The 20,783-nt window shown below is 38.6% G+C and overlaps 2 protein-coding genes across 3 annotated transcripts; both read left to right on the forward strand.

Moving 5' to 3' along the window:
- The first annotated feature begins 7,744 nt into the window (after nt 1-7,744).
- Nucleotides 7,745-10,855, forward strand: LOC120532860. Its single transcript, XM_039759303.1, has 9 exons — nt 7,745-7,930; nt 9,101-9,262; nt 9,345-9,380; nt 9,488-9,561; nt 9,659-9,736; nt 10,005-10,210; nt 10,292-10,391; nt 10,489-10,650; nt 10,753-10,855. The coding sequence occupies exons 1-9, from the start codon at nt 7,883-7,885 to the stop codon at nt 10,781-10,783; spliced, it is 897 nt and encodes a 298-aa protein (XP_039615237.1). The 5' UTR covers nt 7,745-7,882; the 3' UTR covers nt 10,784-10,855.
- LOC120532861 lies at nt 10,784-12,402 on the forward strand. Of its 2 annotated transcripts, none has more exons than XM_039759304.1 (4): nt 10,784-10,858; nt 10,932-11,077; nt 11,215-11,341; nt 11,493-12,402. In XM_039759304.1, the coding sequence occupies exons 1-4, from the start codon at nt 10,834-10,836 to the stop codon at nt 11,828-11,830; spliced, it is 636 nt and encodes a 211-aa protein (XP_039615238.1). In that variant the 5' UTR covers nt 10,784-10,833; the 3' UTR covers nt 11,831-12,402. The 2 variants fall into 2 exon arrangements, with proteins under 2 accessions (XP_039615238.1, XP_039615239.1); XM_039759305.1 differs by having other exon boundaries at nt 11,526-12,402.
- Nucleotides 12,403-20,783: the final 8,381 nt, after the last annotated feature.

Genomic DNA, 20,783 nt, shown 5'->3' on the forward strand with positions numbered 1-20,783 from the left:
TAGTCAGATATTTAAATGGTGTCTAAGTTAGATTACCTGTAAGTGTGACGAGACACCTGTTACATAATTTTGGCAGTAGTCGGCAGGATTGGGCTTGTGAGTAACACACTTGGAAGTACTAGGCATTTTTTAAAAATCATTTTTATTTAGTTATTGATTTTGTGGCGTAGTTGGATATTTAAATGGTGTCTAAGTTAGATTACCTGTAAGTGTGACCAGACACCTGTCACATATGGATGTGGAAGTCATTTCACAAAACTGTTCAAACTGTAAACGCCTAGGGAGTTTACAGCTGTACACATGGCGGCTGTTTATAATCCCCCGCAAGCAAACACCAGCGCCACACTTAAGGAACTGTACTGCCTCATTACGGACTGTAAAAACACACACCCTGAAGGTATAGTTATTATCGCCGGGGACTTCAGCAAAACAAGCTTCAGGTCTGTTTACCTCAAATACTACCAGCATGTCTCCTGTTCCACCAGGGGTACTAATATGTTGTACCACTGCTACACCACATACAAAAACGCGTAAAACTCGCTCCCGCAGCCGAACCTCAGGCAGACAGACCACTGCTCTGTGCTGCTCCTCCCTGTTTACACTCAGCAGTTGAAGCGCACAGAGCCGGTCTTGCGAGAGGTGCACTGTTGGACCCCAGAAGTGGACAAGAAACTTAGGGACTGCTTTGAATCTGTGGATTGGGATGTTTTCAAAGAGTCCTCTGAGAATCTAAACGAGTATGCCGCAGTTATCACAGGCTTTATTGGGAAATGCATGGATGACTGCATACCCACAAAGTCTGTACGTGTATTTCCCAACCAGAAGCCCTGGATGTGCGCTGAAGTACGCTGGTGGATCTATGAGCACAGCAGTGTGTTTCACTCCGGAGATACAGAGGCATACAAAAAGAGCAGGTATGATCTCCGAAAAGCCATTAAATACGCAAAGCACCATTACGCCCACAAACTGGACTCTCAGTTTAACAGCACAGCAGACGCTCGTCGGATGTGGCAGGGTATTCAGCTGATTATGGACTACAAACTCCGGACACATGCAGCCACAGCTACAGCTGCTTTACTCCCGGGCTAGTTGAACGTGTTTTTCGCACGCTTCGAGTTCACTAGCACGGACAGGCCTGTGCAACCCCCCTGCAGTGCTGCAAGACACCAGCCTGAGGATCTCGTGAAGAAGACTTTTTCCCAACTCAGTATCCGCAAAGCACCTGGCCTAGAGTCTCAGGTCGTGTTTTAAAACCATGTTGCGACCAACTACCAGCTGTCTTCATGGATCTTTTTCACATGTCTGAGAGTTTCATCTGTCCCCCCTGCTTCAAGCACACAGCCATCATCCGTATCCCAAAGAAAAATAAAGTAGACTGCCCTAATGATTACCGCCCAGTAGCACTTACTCTCATAGCCATGAAGTGCTTTGAGAAGCTGGTGCTAGAACACATCAAACACATCATCCCTGACACTCTGGACCCCCTCCAGTTTGCCTACCATTGCAACAGGTCCACTGAGGATGCCATCTCCATAACACTTCATACCACCCTGTCTCATCTGGAGAACAAGAACTGTTATGCCAGGCTGCGGTTTGTGGACTACAGCTCTGCATTTAAAACCATCATTCCATCCCAGCTCATCTCTAAACTCCTGGATCTGGGGCTTAGCTCTTCACTGTGCAACTGGGTACTGGACTTCCTCACTGGCAGACATCAACAAGTGCGTATTGATGGAAAAACCACCTCCATTATGACAATCAACACTGGCACCCCGCAGGGCAGTGTGCTGAGCTCCCCTGCTTTACTCTCTCTATACCCATGACTGTGTAGCTAAGTACAGCTCTAATACCATTCTCAGGTTTCCTGACGATACCACTGTAATAGGTCTGATCAGTGAGGACGATGAGACAGCCTACAGGGAGGAGGTCAGACTCCTGGAAGAATGGTGTCAGGACAACAACCTCACCCTCAACGTTAGCAAAACTAAGGAGATGATTGTGGATTTCCACAAACAGGCAACAGAGCACAGTCCTCCCATCTACATCGGAGGTGAGGCTGTGGAGCAGGTCAGCAGCTTTAGGTTCCTTGGAGTCACCCTCACTGATGACCTTAAATGGTCAAGTCACACTGCGGCAGTAGTCAAGAAAGCCCAATAATCCCTCTACTTTCTCAGGAGAATGTGTAAAGCCCGGATGCCCCCACAACCCTGCGCAGATTCTACAGGCATACTATGGAATCCATCCTGACAGGATGCATCACATCCTAGTACAGCAACTGTTCAGTTCAGGACTGCAGAGCTCTGCAGCGTGTGGTGAATACAGCTCAGCACATCATGGGCACACAGCTCCATGTGATCCATGACATCCACACTACACGCTGTCTCAGGAAAGCCACCCTGCACTGTCTCTTTTCACCCTCCTCCCATCTGGGAAGCGACTAAAGTCTATGCGAACGCGCACCTCCAGGTTCAGGAACAGTTTCTACCCAACTGCAATCAGACTCATTAACAATCAGTAACCTTGTGTCACCTCCACTGCTACATGCACATATACTTCTGCCACAGTCTCTATTTATTCCTAGGATTCTGGTTTTATTTATTTACTTACTTATATTCATTTATTTATTGTGTGTGTGTTTTTTTTTGTGTCTATGTTCACTGTCTGCGGGGGCACATGCAAGCAAGCATTTTATTGTACATGGTACTTTTACACATGACAATAAAGAATTGAATTGAAATGAATAGAATGGGGAACCAGTGACATCTTGTCAGTGGTGGCAGCTTATTGCATGAGCTCCAACCATCTCAGGGCTTTGAACCAATCTAGGTATATAACTCCTACTGCCAATTATTTTGTTTGAATGCTTTTAATAATTCATTTATCCAGCCAAAGTACGGATTAAAGTCAGTCAATAAAACACATTCAGAAGTATTTTGCAGAGGAACTCAATGCCTGATAAATCCATATCCTGAATTGGGAGATGATAAAAAAGTTGTACTATGGAACAAACAAATGCTCTGAATTGCAATGTGCAGAATCACTTTGGTGATTCAAGATCAGAAATTGTCAGTAACATTTTGTTTAAATCTTTGATTTAAAAAAAGGTATACTTGTTACACTCCAGCATTTCCCCAATACAGTGATGGTGGTGAAACCTTGCACTTTGAAACTGCAGTACTTAAAACTAAACATAGTGGCAACAGAAACAAATTATGAATTCTTGGCCTTCCATAATGCTCAGAGGAGAATGATAGAGTTCTTCTCTGTCCAAAGCATGGCTGAGATGTTTAACTGTCTGAATGACACCATTTTGAAGACTGAAAGGGTCCACAGAATCTTGCTGGACTAAACAAGCTTGGTCAAGCTTCATTTTCTCATTGTCCTGTGGTTTATGATATGCAGATGGACAACATTTCCTCGCCAGAACCAAAAAAATGCCAAGGATTCTCCATTGAGTAAGGCGATAAATCTTGTTATTGCAAGGGTGAAAGAAGTTGGATTGCAACCATTATTGTTTTAGTTAGCCTGGGGCTTCCACTGTTTATTCAGTTGTTCAGAAGGGGATCCAGCAGCTGAGGCATTTAACAGTACTGGGTCTTTCCCATTTAATGGTTACTCAAATTGTTTTGTCTGAACATTGCAAAGCTCTACATGAAGAAATGTCATACTGACTTTATTTGTTAATCACTGCCCTTGAAACATGTCGCTAATATCGCTAATAGTTTCCAGGGTATTTTTGATTGGACTTCTTTAATAACAGGGCATTTAGCATGAGACTTTTTGTCAAGTTCCATCACTAGTTAATATTTCTTCCATGAGTCTTTCTTTAGTTTGAAAAACATTTTCATTTTTCCAAATTCTGTTTCATTTGGCATGCTTTGCCTAACATTAAACATATTTCTGATCCTGAAGCCTACTTCATTTGGCATACTTTGCCTGCCACTACATTGTTGGTGCCAAGTGACAATGTCAGTTTTGTTTCTCTTCCATAAGTCTACTATTAAAGTGCTACTGCACTGCCAAGATGCTTTTATCTTTTAAGCTTTGCATTCGCTTTGATAGCTGTGGAGAGTGAGGGTAGATTGAAGGTTGGGGATTCTACAGGTTACCTCTTCGTTATTTAGCTTTTCTTTGATTTTTTTTAATACCTAGGTATTTATGGGATATGTGGGAGGAATCCTGTAATGTGCTTCTAGGTTCCAAGGTAGTGGTACCAATTAGCACTGCTGCTCCATTCTCAGTAGCCCATTCCTTTCAGTTCTTTTTTCTTATGTCTGTGATAAACGTGGCTAATTTCTATTATTTGATGGGGCGTGACTTTTAAAACTCACCATTCATGTCTAAGACACTGTGTTTATTTTGTGCTATTACTGGAAATGCATTTAAGAGGCTGACATCAGTAGGTGTGAAAATAGACATTACAATGTCAGCTCCTATGGAGGAATGTGGATTCCTTATTATCATTAGTATGAATCTGCAGGCTAAGTTCATTGCCCCATGGATAACTAGATAGGCTGCTTCTTTTATTTCTGTGCAATAGAAGAAAAGAAGATTATGTTAACGTACATGTAAGCACCCACACCATACTCTGGCTTTTTTTTCTTCTCTAATATAGGCATCCAGCTGCTTAACTTTCAGGACTATGGTCCATATATAGGTGTTGATGAGAACACAATTCTTGATCTATTTATTGTTAAGCCTCCTCTACTAATCTGCAACCACTTTCATTACTCAACCCATTCTCTGGAATTCTGTGAATACGATGGACTAGTTGATAGCTTTATCTTATAAGTATATCTAGAGAATTATTTTTCTTTTCTCCAAACCATTAACTCTAGTCCTAACCTGATTATATATTTATTTACTGTTCAGTATTTCTACTTATTGTTCTTGCTTCTATGCTCATACATGTCCAGTCATAGGCGTATTCTCAAAATCCATCATCATCACTTGCCAAACTATGCCAGCAAATGGATACTTAATAAATTGCAGTTAAATAACAACAAAAAAAAACCCAAATATATACTGCTCAAAATATTAAAGGAACACTTTTTAATCTGGTCAGTTAAGTAGCAGAGGGGGTTGTTAATCAGTTTCTGTTGCTTTGGTGTTAATGAAATTAACAAGATGTGTATGAGAGGGGTAACAATGAGACGACCCCAAAACAGGAATGGTTTAACAGGTGTAGACCACTGACATTTTCCCCTCCTCATCTTTTCTGACTGTTTTTTCACTAGTTTTGCATTTAGCTATGGTCAGTGTCACTACTGGTAGCATGAGGTGATACTTAGACCCTACAGAGGTTGCACAGGTAGTCCAAATTTTACAGGATGGCACATCAATACGTGCTATTGCCAGAAGGTTTGCTGTGTCTCCCAGCACAGTCTCAAGGGCATGAAGGAGATTCCAGGAGACAGGCAGTTACTCTAGGAGAGCTGGACAGTGTCATAGAAGGTCTTTAACCCATCAGCAGGGTTGTTTGGGCAACAAGGAACAGGATGAGCACTGCCAGAGCCCTATAAAATGACCTCCAGCAGGCCACTGGTGTGAATGTCTCTGACCAAACAATCACAAACAGACTTCATGAGGGTGGCCTGAGGGCCCAACATCCTCTTGTGGGCCCTGTGCTCACTGCCCGGCACCATGGAGATTGATTGGCATTTGCCATAGAATACCAGAATCTGGAAGGTCCACCACTGGCACTCAGTGCTTTTCACAGTTGAGAGCAGATTCACCCTGAGCACATGTGACAGATGTGAAGAGCATTATACTGCCTGTAAAATCGTTTAGCATGACCAGTTTGGTGGTGGGTCACTTATGGTCTGGGAAGGCATATCTATGCAGGGACGCACAGACCTGTACAGGCTAGACAACGGCACCTTGACTGCCATTAGGTATTAAGATGATATCCTTGGACTCATTGTCTGACCCTATGCTGTTGCAGTGAGTCCCGGGTTCCTCCTGGTGTGACAATGCCCGGCCTCATGTGGCAAGAGTATGCAGGCAGTTCCTGGAGGATGAAGGAATTGATACCATTAACTAGCTTCCATGCTCACCTGACGTAAATCCAGTTGAACACCTCACACTGTCCAGGAGCTTAGTGATGCCCTGGTCCAGATCTGGTAGGAGATCCCCCAGGACACCATCCGTCGCCTCATTAGGACCATGCTCCGACATTGTCAGGCATACATACAAGTTTATATACAGTATATGTATTTATGTTATTCACCATATATTTTTTGTATTTTGTCAACTGTCCTGAAGAACTGAAGAGACATGTCATTGTATTAAGTACACATGATCATTAACATGACTTGAGCCTTTACTATCCACACACCTAAGCTCCTCACTGATATTTCCTCATAAAATACAAACCATAGAATCTCTCTGTGCTGACCACATCTTTTTGTTGAGGTAATGCTTATAAGGATCTCCCACATGCCAAGCTATAAAATGAAATGGCCAAACTCTTACCTTCTACCTCTCAGACATACCATCTAGTCTGCTACTTTTATACTGACTGGTTGAAATATTTGAGCATAGACATATTCCCCTCTGTACATAAGATAACATCATCAAACGTCTAGCATTCAAACATGAAACCATCCAGGGTCAATTATTCTTTTGTCTTTTCAGTCCTAATTGGCTATTTTCAAACTAGATGTTGTTCTCAAACTCAAATTCAAAACTTCTAAAATTTCCCTTAAATGGATAAAATCCCTCTGTCTCTCCAGCCCTGTTTCTCATCAAGTCTTCAGTATTACTCCCTATAAATTAAATAATATTGTTTGAGCCATTTTGAAGCTGAAGACCTGTCAGTAAGGCCCATTATAGCATACACTACAAATTTGGCACAAAACAGAAAGGCAGTTAGACTCTCTACCGAAATGACACATGCATTGAATTAAATTTAATAATCATACATTACTGAGATTTGGTCACCCCCAGTATTCTCTGTTCCTGGATGTGGTTAGGCATTTGCACATTGGATGATCTGTTTGGTAGTTCTGGCCAAAAGTATTCTCAGGATCTTCAGTCAAAGTTTGAAATTCGTTTCTCTTTCTTCTTCTGCCTATAACCGAGTTCAACACTAACCATTAAGATTTCTTGTCAGTATAAAATACATTTACTAGGTCTTTGCCTAAGATCCTTTCTGTAATTTTTGACCTATTGTTGTTACTGGAATTTTCATTTAAATATTCTGGTTTTGTTCTTTACTAATGACTTTTAAATCTATCATTTCTCTTTCACTTTATTTGATGTTGTCAGTTACAATTTCCTCTTTACCACAATTTTTTATTTTCCTAGTCCTTTCAGGTTTCATTCTCTCTGTTGCATATTTTTATTACATTAATGAAATTTTGATAATAAAAAAGAGATAAAACAGAGACAACTTTTGTATGGCGTTATTTCAGTGCCACTATTCTGAGCACACGTAAAAAAATATTGAGCGCACGTAAAAAAAGATTGCAAGTGCAAGTGTTGCATCTTGAAGAGAAATTTATTTTGAGCATACAAAAGCTGAATTTGAGTGAACAAAATTCATTGCTGCGTGCAAAAAATGTATTTCAGTGTTTGCGCTTATCCATATACACACACACAATAGCACCCCTCTCGCTCAGTTTTTTCATTTGCGCTTGCTCGCAATGTGTTGCTTGCGCTCACAACATTCTCTGCTGCGAGCGCTCAACTCTCTGTACACCGTTATAAGTGTGCCACAAAACCAACCAATCACAGACTTGGTTTCAAAAATTCTGATTGGCTCTTACGGTCTCCAATCAGCTCGCTAGCTGCTGCATTCCGGACACCGGAAACACTGTCCACTCAGCCTCGCTTCTTGCAGATAGAGGGAGTTTTGATTTACTCTGCAGCCAAAGAAGAGATGGCAGAATCAAATAATGGCTCCAATAATACTACACCACAGTATCAGGTGAGTTTAATTTTTTTTGTGTGAATTTAGTAATTTGCTGTCCTTTCTGTTTAATATGCCGTGAAATTGTAGTTACAGGTGCAGCTGTAGAGTTTAAGCTAGCCTAATGGGTAATTACCAGTGTAGTTGTCTTACTGAGGCAGTGTATCCCAATCATGCTTTTTAGGGTAATGGTGCAGTTGAATCAGCAGTAAGAAATCTGGTGTCTTTGCTGCTTAACAACATATCCACAAATCCTTCAGGGAGGCCAACAGAGAGTGGGCAGCCGGAGCCTAGAACTCTGACTATCCAGCAAGAGATGACAAGGTGTTAGCTTTTTTTGTGTGTGTGTTTTTTTTTTCTAAATGTTTTGCAATCTTTTCTGTTACAGTTATTTGTTTTATCAATTTATCAACATTGATTTCTAAATTAAAATGTGCTATTAAGGACTGGTGTCATATTTAATAACTTTATTAAACAATAACCCTTATGTTATGCAACACTGCATTTTTTTAAACTCATGCATTTTCATCACACAGATCATTTCCAGGACATTTCAAATCAAACTTGAGCCGTGGTAAAAAGAGATGTTTTACATCTACTAAACAGCTTGCTAAGGCAGGCAGTAAGACCACAGGCCTCAGTTTTTATTTGCTGTCAAAAAACACATCCTACACTCCTTTGCCAGCTGAGGAGCTTGAACTCCTACAAGCTGGCATGGGGAGACAAACCGTGTCTCTTCCAGAAGATGGTGACCATGCAGAGGTAAGGTTGTATAGTCAGTATTAAAATAAGTCATTGGCAGACGCATTTAGCCTGAATCATATGCCACAGTCCATTTAGTGTTCCATTCTGCTTAACTGTGTTTTTAACTAAGATTTCAAGACTTCTGGAAGAAACCTTTCCAAAATGGAATATCTTTGTGGAGGATGGCTCTTGCATAAGGCAACAGGTTTGTTGTAAATTCAGTTTTTATGTGTGTTTTGGCATTCTTGCGTGCTCATACTGCATTAGAATTATGTAGTTGATACTTTTGCTGCTTGATTGTATGTGCTATCTTTCTGTCAATAAAGGTGGCAGTGGTCGACGAAAGCTCACTGTAATTCCACCTGAAACAGAAGGATATTCTGTCAAAACACTGAAAGCTGTGTCAGGAGGTGGCAAATCCACTTTTACATTGTACCTCTTCAGGAAACATTAGACACATCTCCTCTACCTCCCGACTCACAGCACTTTTCAAAGATGCCAAAGAAGTTATGTTACCAGTGTAATGAAGTTATGCCTCTGCAGATGCTTGCAGTACACATTAATACGTGCAAAGGAAAATTCTCTCCTGATGAGACTGATGATGAGGTGAGACAATTTTGATGAAGTCAAAATGAGCAATTTTAATTAAATAATATAGTATCACAATTACTGTTTTTTAATTCTGCAGGAATCTGAGTTATGCATTGTGAAAAGCAAATGCAAGGTAAACCTAGCAAATTACTAAAAACCATAGTAACTACAATAAATTTTGTATCGGTAATGATCTTTTTCCCACTATGCATAACATGTACCCCCTTTTTGAAATTGTAGGTTATTTGTCCAATATGCACTAAGGACTTTCCTGAAGATGAGATCACAGTCCACGCAAGTCTGTGTGTGGATAGGTAATCTTTTTTCAGCCATTTATGAAAAAATGTTAATCAGTAACAGTCCACGCAAACATATGTATTTTTTTTTTTTTTTACTTTGTTTCGTCAACAGCTTTCAATGCATGGTGCCTGAAGAAAATGACCAAACTACATGCACACCAACTCAAACTTCAGTATGCACAACAGACAGGTAATCTTTGCTCTATTATAGTTCATATACACACTATTATGCAGAACCATTTGTTAAAATTATGTGTAAGATCTTTTAAACAATAGCTGGGTTTTAATTTCATATAAAACATTTTATGATCACACTACTTTAAATTATGGTTAAAGATTGTTGCACAGAACATGCTGCGATAAGTTCTAATCAAGTTTAATGTGGTAGCCTCTTTTAATCTAAAGATGATTATTTTTCTTTGAGAACTTAGGATGTTTTCTACCCTGTTTTTGTTAAGCATGGAAGATGTATTGCGTTGCCTTGAACAACAAGTCGACACCACAACAGAATTTAAGTTGTGTGTGGACAGAGAAGACCTTCCAGACAGAGGCATTCTCCAGTGGCAGAGAAAAAAATCTGCATCTCCCACCAGTGTTCTTAGGGTGGTTTTCATTGGAGAGGCAGGCGTGGATACAGGAGCACTTAGGAAAGAGTTTTTGAGTGGTGAGTTGCCTATTACCTGTTTTGTCCTAGTGTCAAAAAATAATGGATAACTTAAAAATGCGGATATTTTTTGTATGAAAGACATGATTTCAGGTATTGAAAGCAGATTCTTTGAAGGACCTGAGAACAAGGGCAAAAACCCCAAGTATTCTCTGACCGATCTTGATAATGAAAACTTCAGGTTGGTTACATACGAGCTTTGTGTATTACATTTAATACGCATCCGATATTTTTGTAAATGTTACCTGAAAATGAATTATAATCATTTGTCTTCACAGAACTGTTGGTGAAATAATTGCAGTCAGCCTCGCCCAAGGAGGCCCATCTCCTGCCTTTTCAAAGAATGGTGCTACAATTTCCTCTGCTCAGGAGAGGTTGATTTCAGCTGTCTGTCTAAGGAGGATGTTGCAGATGTGGAATCTTCCCTGCTCATCAGCAAAGTGAGCACCTGGTTTAGCTCTGGCACATGATATATTATGAGTATGGTGTTTTTAAACACTTTTAACCTTCTGTATTTCCTCTTTCACATTATACATTTCCAGGTTGAAGATGCAGCAGACATACAGTCTCTGATGTTGTGGGCTGATGAAATTGTCACCTGTGGATACACAAACCAGATAAAGATGGATAGTAAGGAAAGCATGATACGTGTAAGAGAAAAAGTCAGAGAGATCATTAACCCATCCCCAACTAGTTTTTCATTTTGTTTTGTTTTCTTTAAGTGCCATTGTCTTACACTCTACAACAAGACTGATTCCAATGCTACAGCAGCTCAGAAAGGGCATGGAACTGTATGGTCTTGTGAACCTGATGGCTGTAAATCCTGAAGCTTGCCACAGTTTGTTTGTGCCTGGGAAAATCCTCAAAGTAAGTATTAACATAGCAGCTTCAGTCTGATCCGAAGACAGTCCACTTATCTGTACTGTAGTTATCCTGTATTTATTTATTAGTTTTGAATGAACAATATATCTATAATATAATCTACTTTATTTCCTTATTTACAGCCAGACGCTGATTTCATTATGATGAGCTGCCAACCACATTTCAGTGAAAAGGGGACATCTAGGGAGAGAACTGAGAGGAAGATCATAAATTTTTTGCAAGATTTCTTGCAGGAGATTGAAGCATCAGGTACTATATAGTATTAGCTGTATATACCTATAGTATTGTGTATATATACCGTATGCATCTGTTAAATATTTTTGCTTTAACATACAGGGCACTAGGAAGTATTCTTAGTTGTTAATTTAAAACATTGTAATCCAGATTGCTTTTTATTTAGAAAAGACTTCAGAAACATTTTCAAACATCACAGATGGAAACACAGGCGGTGCAGGTGGTGAAAAATCAGAGTCTCTTGCTGTCCAGCATGTGCTCCAGTGGATGACCGGCCAGTCCCATGTTCCCATCCTTCCTGATGAAAAGAGACATTTCAAAATAACATGCAAGTTTGACCACGAATGTAAGGAGCGGCTGGGAGATCACTCAATTTGTTACCCAGTTGTGAGTGCATGCACTTGTACTGTGACTTTTCCAGTGCAGCATCTGGACACGTACACAATGTTTAAAACCATAATGAGTGCAGCAGTTAGATATGGTGGTGGATTCCACAGAGTTTAACACATTGTTGTCTTGTAATTTGGAAACTAAATGAGTAAAAATGTTTCTAAACATTAGCTGTTAAGATGTTCGTAGCTGTTTCATGAAAATGATAAGACTTCAAAACTTTGTGTAGGGTCCTACGTTGATAGATATTAAGCAAGTGCTTTGTTTGATTGTCTACTTGTAATCTGAATTGTAATCTGTAATCTTTCAGCAAAGAAATCCAGTATTTGAGAACAAAAGAGCGTTGACTTTCACGTCCATCTTAAGTGTCACTGTTGGTTTGACACCAGTAGCAAGAATTGTATATACAGGTCACGACCGTAAGATTCTGAATGTTCCAAGGGATTAATTGTTCTCTGAAGTCCCTCCAGGGTTTCCTCATCCAGTGGGCATTCAATTTCAGGAACCACAACTGTGCTGTTAGATTCTTCTTGCAGTACAGCACTCTCCCAGTCAATGCCTGGATCCTGAAGCTCCTTCAAATCCACAAACATATATAATAGTCATTATTCCAGAATAGGTACTTTTGGGAGTAATGTTATTTTGTGTAAGCGTTTTTTCCAATAAATACAACAATTTAAAAAGAATGCCTTTGTTTTCATGTTCTTCTTACTGTGATTTACATTAGTGGTAATTGATAGGCAAGAATGTATAAAATCACCAGAAGCATCTCGCAGATGTGCCACAAGTGTTTAATATGTTAATTTCAGAAGAGCAGAGTTTCAGAAGAGCAAAAAATTATGATCTGGTACCTCAAGTCTCTCGCCCTCATCCAGCTCTTGTAGATGTCCCATACACCAGAGCTGTTCAGGAGTGAGACCACCTTCTGTCCTGAGGGGATGATTATTCCATCCTCCAACAAAGGTGACAAGATCTGCTCGGAGTCGAGGGACAAAGATGTAGTGGACACCAAAGAGATGAATGACATCTGAAATGTCAAGCAGGCCATCCTCCTCAAGTGAGTGAAGAACATCATGGTACTTGCTAGTGACTGCAATCCAGACATCACGCCAAAGTCGTTCTACTCTGTAAATACATTTGAATTTGGATTTATGGTATTATATGCTTTAAATCAATATCAGAACTGCTACAACAATCTACCCATGCAGTCAATAATAATATAAAAAAAACATCAAAAGACTAACCTCTGATTGTGGACACTCTTTCCAGATATGAAACTCGCTCTCCCTGTTCCTCTTGTGGCAAACATGAAATGTGCAATGTCCAGGTTTTCTACTCCTTGATCTGCCCTAACCCTATGATAAAAATACATTTTAAGGAAGTTGTCTTTAATGAAACTTGTTGCTAGCATATAAATTTGATCAGGGCATTAAACCTTGATGGCAAGCCGTGAAGCTGGGCTGATCTCAGGAAAAATGAGAATGCAGTTTTGCCCTGTTGTTAGTTGCTGCATCCAAGTACAGGACCTGCAGTAAAAACAAATGGAAAATTAAAGATCTGGTTTCAGATCATGTATAGTTTTTCAGTTAATAATGCAGTTCCATAATAAGTGTTCAAGGAACATTGTACGGTTCTATGTTCAAAACCATAATTCAAAGCTTGAGTAGTCTATACATCAATATTGGTAGTACTTATCAAAAATAAAAATGGCCTTTTAGTTGAACCTTTTTTGTAAAGAACTGATTATAATTTTTTTAAATTGCAAATCGTCCACTATGTTGGCTTGCTGAATAATTGATGTTCATAAAGAAATAACCTAATACAGCTCTCATTTCAAAACTACCAAATATTCTACATAACAGTTTAAATTTTACCTTCCTTGAGTAGCCATCCACTCCACCAAAGATCACAACATTGTACCTGTTTCAGAGGGAAAACAATCTCACTAAGGCTTGATTTGCAGAACATGTAAGACATTGAAAATACATTTTTCAGTATGCAAACTTGCCACTGATTTAAACTGGACACTTGTCAGGTGTGCTGAAAATAATACCAACATTTTTATATGTGAAAGTGGATAAGTTCAATGAGACTTAATATTTTAGTTCCCTTGTCATGATTTTTTTTAAGTTTTCAGGAGCACTTACCATATTATGTGTTGATAGGCTTGTTATCATGGAAAATATCGATATACAAAGTGTAAATAATTGCTCAAGAAAATTTACAATTAACAATATTACTGCTTTTGTTACACATCCTGTAATCCTTTTACTTAATATTACTCTATGAAGTGCTTTTAAAATATTATAAACACACTGAAAGACCTATCAGATAAGGTTGATTAAAACAGATTTAAAGTATAACGTGCATCTTTCTGCCCAACTTTTATTAGAGCTATATAAGTGGGTATTTTACCTTATTAGCTTGTGATTTGTGTCTATGTGGACAAGGGAGAGAGGGCCTCGCACCGAGTAGCTTCTTCGCACAACACAGCCTAGTTCTGTAATCCGTGTGAAGATCCCAACAGCATCAACTCGATGCATGGAGGCCATCATTCTCCACCACTGAACACGGAGACCCATAGAAACCAAATGTCCTTGAACCATTCGATAGCCAGCATTTGGCATCTGATTTTTGATAGCCGATATGATGTTGTCCAGCTCTTGGTCATTCATTGTGCTGTATGTTCCTCTCACAGACAAGTCAAATTCTTGCATCCTCCTGAAGATTGTTCTTCTTGAAACACCAAGACATTTAGCGATGCAGCTGACTGGCAGCTGAGTGTCCAACAAGTTCTTCAGTTTTCTCTCTCTAGTACGATTTTGGGGTGGCCAGGTCCCAGACCAACTTCTGTTTCCAGTTCAATAATTCCCACAGAGGTGATGTTAATTTCACACTGAACCAGATGATGAACATTTTGTAGAGCCTCTGTAACCTCTGACAGACCACCTATTTGCTGAGAGAAAGATTCAAACAGAACAAGCTCATGACGAGTCAAGAACTCCAAATAATCCAGATTTAGTGGTTGTTGGTTTAAAGCAGCTTCCAGTTTAGAGAGGAGTCTATGCATCATTTGCTGTCAGTATGTCCTGTTAAAAGCAGCAAACATGGACAAGTAGTTAGAAAAATACAATGAAATGACGTATCTCAGACAAAAATAAACAACCCATAAAACGAACTACATGAGGTACATCATTTTGCAAGTTTGCATAGTTTGAAAATTAGCTAACGTCAGTTATCAAGCGAATAATAATGTACAAAATGATTTTATATTACTTACATGTGGCCGGGACATGTTGTTTTCGTGCTGCTGTTCAGTATTCGACGACATAAAAGAGAGCTACTCAAATATAATTTGGAGAGTCAGTTGGCATGGTTGTATAATGCAACTACATTATACTACACCAACGATAGTCTTAACAAATAATATATTTTAAAATAAAATAATTAAAGATATTATCCGCAAATTGGGGTTTAATTGAGTTTAGCTGGATTTAGCTACATTTCGGACTGTTTCCGGAATGCAGCAGCTAGCGAGCTGATTGGAGACCGTAAGAGCCAATCAGAATTTTTGAAACCAAGTCTGTGATTGGTTGGTTTTGTGGCACACTTATAACCGTGTACAGAGAGTTGAGCGCTTGCAGCAGAGAATGTTGTGCGCAAGCAACACATTGAGCAAGCGCAAATGAAAAACTGAGCGAGAGGGGTGCTATTGTGTGTGTGTATATGGATAAGTGCAAACACTGAAATACATTTTTTGCACGCAGCAATGAATTTTGTTCACTCAAATTCAGCTTTTGTACGCTCAAAATAAATTTCTCCTCAAAATGCAACACTTGCACTTGCAATATTTTTTTACGTGCGCTCAGAATAGTGGCACTGAAATAACGCCATACTTTTGGCTGCTTCTCTCATTTTGCTAGGGGACTGGTAAGACTAGAGAACATTACAACACATACTTCCTGGGTGAGAGGCAATTGTGTTTAGAATTTTAAAACATTAGCATGGTGATGACTGGAGCAGCTTGGAAGCACCTGAAACAGCAACAAGAAAGAGAATATTTGTATTCAATATAAACTCTGAGGGGCTCATCTGAAGGCTATCTGCATATATCCACCCATAAATAGTGCCTCAGATGAATTGTAAATCAGTTCACTGCTCATATAGTGAAGTATCTTTCTAAGCCCCTGCCAAGGCTTACACATAAATATGTTTTCTTAAACAAATTTATGAAGATTGGTACAACAATCTTCATTCATGATTTGGCTATCAAGCAAGTAATGTCAATAGGCAGTGACTGACTGCCATGACACTTACAAATATCTTTCAGGAAAAAAAGGAAAAACATGGAAAGAATTAATTGCATGGATGTAGAGGTCTATTCCAACAGATATGTTTCTTTATTGAAAATGATCTATATTGCTTATATAACTATTTTTACCCTTAGAGTTAATTGCAATGTGTGAAATTACTCTTCTACAGACATGGTTGAAGCAATCATTTTCTGGACAAAAATTGTAGTTTAAATAGGATCAAATCACTAATATAAACATTTTGGCTAATGTATTTTCTTTACAAATATATTGCAATAATAAAGTAATGACTGATTTTAGCATTTATCTAACATTGAAACGTGAGGAGTTTTACAGCAAAGAAAAAAATACAAAAAATGAATGTGACAGATGTGATGTTCTTAATAAAAATGCCAAGTCTCAAACAAAGCTGGCACCATTCTTTAGGGCTGTAACAGAACAAAATGAAACTTGGCAAATGCAATTATTAAATGAGCTTAATTAGGTTACAGGTGGGAAAATGTAGACTCATACGGCTGAAAATCAAAAATTTATGCATAAAAGCATTCTTCTAAATATTACGTTTTTTAAATCTTTTTATCTTTTTATTTGTGTTTTCTGCAAAAAAAGAGATGTCTCTTTATATGGTGGTCAAGATTTAAGACCCAGTTTCTTGACACTATAAATTAAGCATAAATTACCACATTGTTACTAATATTAACTGATTTGGCTGACACCTTCAACCAAGGCAATTTATAACAAATTGAGAGATACAATTGATTACACTTCTTTTGTTTTTTCCAGTTGGACCTCATGCAAGTGAAGTGCTCATAATCACACAGTGTTAGCAGCAGGATTTGAAACCACAACCTCAGGGGCTCAAGTTGAAAGCTTTAACCATTACACCACATTGTCCAGCAACATTAACATTAGATCTGTGGGCATCCAGTGTATCCATATTCTATGCAGTATCACAATCACCTAATTATCAAAGGTAAGTCAAAATGTATACCATAGTAAATACCTTACCTGATGTCTTTGTAAACGTGGATCTTAATTACCTTATAACGTGCAATAGTGGACATATAAGATTAATACTTTGTATAGTATAAGCATAGTGCTGTACTATGACAAAAAAATCAGTTCACATACAGTATTTCAGTTCGAAACACTATAAGAATGAGACAAAACAGATCATAAAGAATGGGCTGGGTTGGGTCCATGCACCTTGCTTCCGGAAGCAACTTGAACCCTCAAGTATCGATAACGTTTCAGAGGGTGAGCTAGGTAAATTAGGAAACACAGTCAGCAAGGGGCTGGCTCAAAGTGATTGAAATACTGCTTTTATTTAAAACCAAACAAAGTGCCCACAGTTCAGTGCATCAAAAGTAGCCAATAAATAAATAATCCATTAATACGAAGGTGCCATATGGAGGTTAAAATCCAAATAAATAATCAAACAATAAATATCTAATAAAACATGGTTGAAATCCCAGGCATGTTTCTTCAATAAAACAGTTGCAAGCATCAATGCCTCTTTCTAAAATCTGGCATCTACTCATCTTATCCCATCAGGACCTTGCAGTATGAGGAGACACCTGCTGACAGGTGCAGTCAACCGTTATTCCTGGGTTCAGGTTCCTACCGCACATCCCTTGGCATCCACAGGACTCTCCTCCAAACCCCACTGATTTTCCCTTAGCCAGTCTGTCGGCATCTATCCGGGAGACACTACACGGCAGGGCCGTTCCTAGTGCCCTGCATTGCCCTAAGGAGCACCCCATTTCCAGCCCCACACATTCTAGCACAGGCCTGCCACTTGCTTCCCCAGGTCATGCTGACCACCTGCCTCCTTTTCTCACAACACAGGCTCCTTCCAGTCCTGCCTCTTTCTTCTTCCTTAAATTCCATTCTTTTTTTCTTTTCTTTCTGATTTTTTTTTTATCTAATCTCCTTTTTTGATTCTTCCCCATTCTGCCATACGCACTTCTTTTATATCCCTGATAGGTTGCAGGTGCTATTCTCCATCTATTCCAAGGTGTGAATGAAGCACTTGACTGACCTACTCGAATTTGCATGCATGATCAGCCAAATACCCCAACCAACCTCATAGTGGTGTGTGCATGCTCACACGTGTATCCACACCCGCTTGGAGCATCTCAATTATTTATTTAAAGAATGCTACAAACCTCTGTCATCACAGTGGCATGTATTTGATCCCTGTATATTGCAGACTTTGCAATGTAAGTAAATAATAGCAATTAGGTCTTTTCAGACTTAATCTAAGGGAGTCAACGGTAAGAATGAATCCAGGTATAGTGAGGGCCAGTTATTTGGAATCCAGACAGGAAGAGGTGGGTCCAGAAGGGTGGACAACAGAAGTGATGTCAGAGATGCTATGAATGTCACTCTTCCATTATGTAGAGGGAGGAGAAATGAAGACATTAAGCAACAGGGGTAAACCCTGATTCAGAGGACAACTATCATCACCAGAACCCTTATGCTGTCTCCAAAAACACATGCATGTATATTACAACACCAAATAACTTTTTCTGTTACAACTACTGAAGATCAAATCCACTTAAAATGAACAGGATTCTGTCATTTTAACTTACACCTCATAGGATGATGGAGCAATGGAATAATGTCTAATACACACACACAGTTTAAACACATTTTTACATTACATTTTTACATTTATTTCTTAAAAAATATCTTATCCTATTGTGGACGCTATCTATCTCCATTCTTCATTGTTTGCTTCTCATAGGATTTAAAAACTGCCAGCTTCACTAAATTTACTTTGGCAGTTTGGGGCCATTATTAAGCAAAATTAAGGATTATTTTTGAAACTACACTGTGATAACATGGCAACAATTGTAGACAGCGGAAATGATAGAGGCTAAAGGCTGGGTTATACTGTACCTGACACGTAAGTGTGGTGAAAAGGACATCAGACACAGAGGTGTGTGCTGGGTTTTTGCCATGTGCTTCTCATAGAATGTGGCGAACATAACTGAAACCACGGAAACCAAATCCATGCATACTGGATTATCTGAAGGTTGCAAAATAGTTAAACAGATTCAGACTTTGGGAAATATCTGGTTCATATAATATTACTCCAAATATGTAAATTATTATCAGAAAACACATTAAAAGTTAAAATATCATATACTGTCATCCAAATAGTGATATGTTTGGTAAAAATGATTCAGGATGATTTAGTTAAACAGGCAGGCAGTTTCAAACACTCATTCATATGTTAAGTTTTCCCTTACACCTGAACACTGAAATTTTACTCTAGTTAACAGAGAAACTATATCATACATGGACATGCAAATCTGCAAATAAAAGCCACACAACCCTGTACATCTAATCAACATCAAGCAGAACTGCCACTTTCATGAGATATACAGTATGCTCTTAGATGCTGTGTGTGCAAAATTTAAATGGGTATTTCATTATACAGATTGAGCAGAAGAAAATGTATAAATTCCAAACAGATAGTTCATAACCAAGTGACTGTACCAAGGACCCTGACAGTGTGAAACAGCATTACAAACCACTGCACTATGTGTGACTCCCCTGGTTATCACTCTGAAAAGATAGCCCAAAAATTGGCAGACCATCTCATAATAATCCCATAACAATATATTAAGATATAAAGACAGGCAAATTAAAGACCTTACCAAACATCAACATCAGAAAACCCTTGTATAACCACTATCAGGAAGCAGGTTTGCAGGGAAAATTGCAGAGTTGTGACCAGGCCTAACCTCCAGGAGTACACCTCAAAGCTCCAATGAGACCTAATTTCAAAATGAGCCACACAGCAAACTCTAGGAGAATGCCCTGAGCAGGCCCAACAATAAGGGGTGGTCCTGTCAAATACTAAAAACTCAGAATGATAAGAGCAGAACTGTAAAATCCATGCTCAAGAACAAAACAAAATTCCTTTAGAATAAAAAAGTTTTAATGTATTCATAAAAATAGTTTTCAATCGAAAGGTAAGAAAGAAGCAAAAAAAGGTTATACATAAAGGGAAACAAATCCAGTCTATAATCCCAAAGTCTTATCCTTTAAAAAAATTAAAGTCGACAAACCAACAAATTAAGAAAAATCAAATGCAAAATCAAAATAAAAGATCCAGAAGAGGGCTGATTACCAAAAGTGTTAACTTGTGTGACAGCAGCCTGCTTATGGTCTGCTAAAAAATTAAATAGCACTGGGAGAGGTCCCCAACCTGCACCATCAAGTTGTCCTGCTACCTTAGGCTCAATTTACAAGAAACAAGGAACATAGCCAGAAGAAAAAATAATATTAAGAGTAACTATTCAAACTATTTATTAAGAAGGGTTTTTAAAAACAAAATCATGATCAATAACAAAATAATATTTAGAAATAAACAAAAAACAATGAATACTTGATATTATAATATTTCCTAATAGCAAGAAAGGATACATAATGGGCTGAATGGGCTATCATTACCTCGCTGGTATGAAAAATTAAATTGTCCTCAGCTGACTGGATATTTTTTCGTGAATTTAAATAACCTACTTTTCTTAGGTAAAATTTTATTTTAATTTTGCATGTTGTTTTTTTTATAGGCTAAAACATATTGTATGTACATTGCTAGCTACATGATACAGATATATTGTGGCAAATCTTTCATTATGCCTCTTCTACTAAAGATGACTGTACACTTTTTATCATGGTCATACTTTGACTTATTTAAAGAGAAAGGCTATAGAAAATCAATTTCAAACTTAGCATGA

This window comes from Polypterus senegalus, chromosome 7, assembly GCF_016835505.1.
Source record: "Polypterus senegalus isolate Bchr_013 chromosome 7, ASM1683550v1, whole genome shotgun sequence".
In the NCBI taxonomy this organism is placed as follows: Eukaryota; Metazoa; Chordata; class Cladistia; order Polypteriformes; family Polypteridae; genus Polypterus; species Polypterus senegalus.

Excerpts from the sequence above, each read along its gene's own strand:
- LOC120532860 (XM_039759303.1), top strand. The coding sequence starts at position 7,883 with ATGGCAGAATCAAATAATGGCTCCAATAATACTACACCACAGTATCAG. Across the intron at positions 7,931-9,100 it reads ATACTACACCACAGTATCAG|GAAACATTAGACACATCTCC; the intron begins GTGAGTTTAATT and ends GTACCTCTTCAG. Across the intron at positions 9,381-9,487 it reads TTGTGAAAAGCAAATGCAAG|GTTATTTGTCCAATATGCAC; the intron begins GTAAACCTAGCA and ends TTGAAATTGTAG.
- LOC120532861 (XM_039759304.1), top strand. The coding sequence starts at position 10,834 with ATGGATAGTAAGGAAAGCATGATAC. Across the intron at positions 10,859-10,931 it reads TAGTAAGGAAAGCATGATAC|GTGCCATTGTCTTACACTCT; the intron begins GTGTAAGAGAAA and ends TGTTTTCTTTAA. Across the intron at positions 11,342-11,492 it reads GCAGGAGATTGAAGCATCAG|AAAAGACTTCAGAAACATTT; the intron begins GTACTATATAGT and ends CTTTTTATTTAG.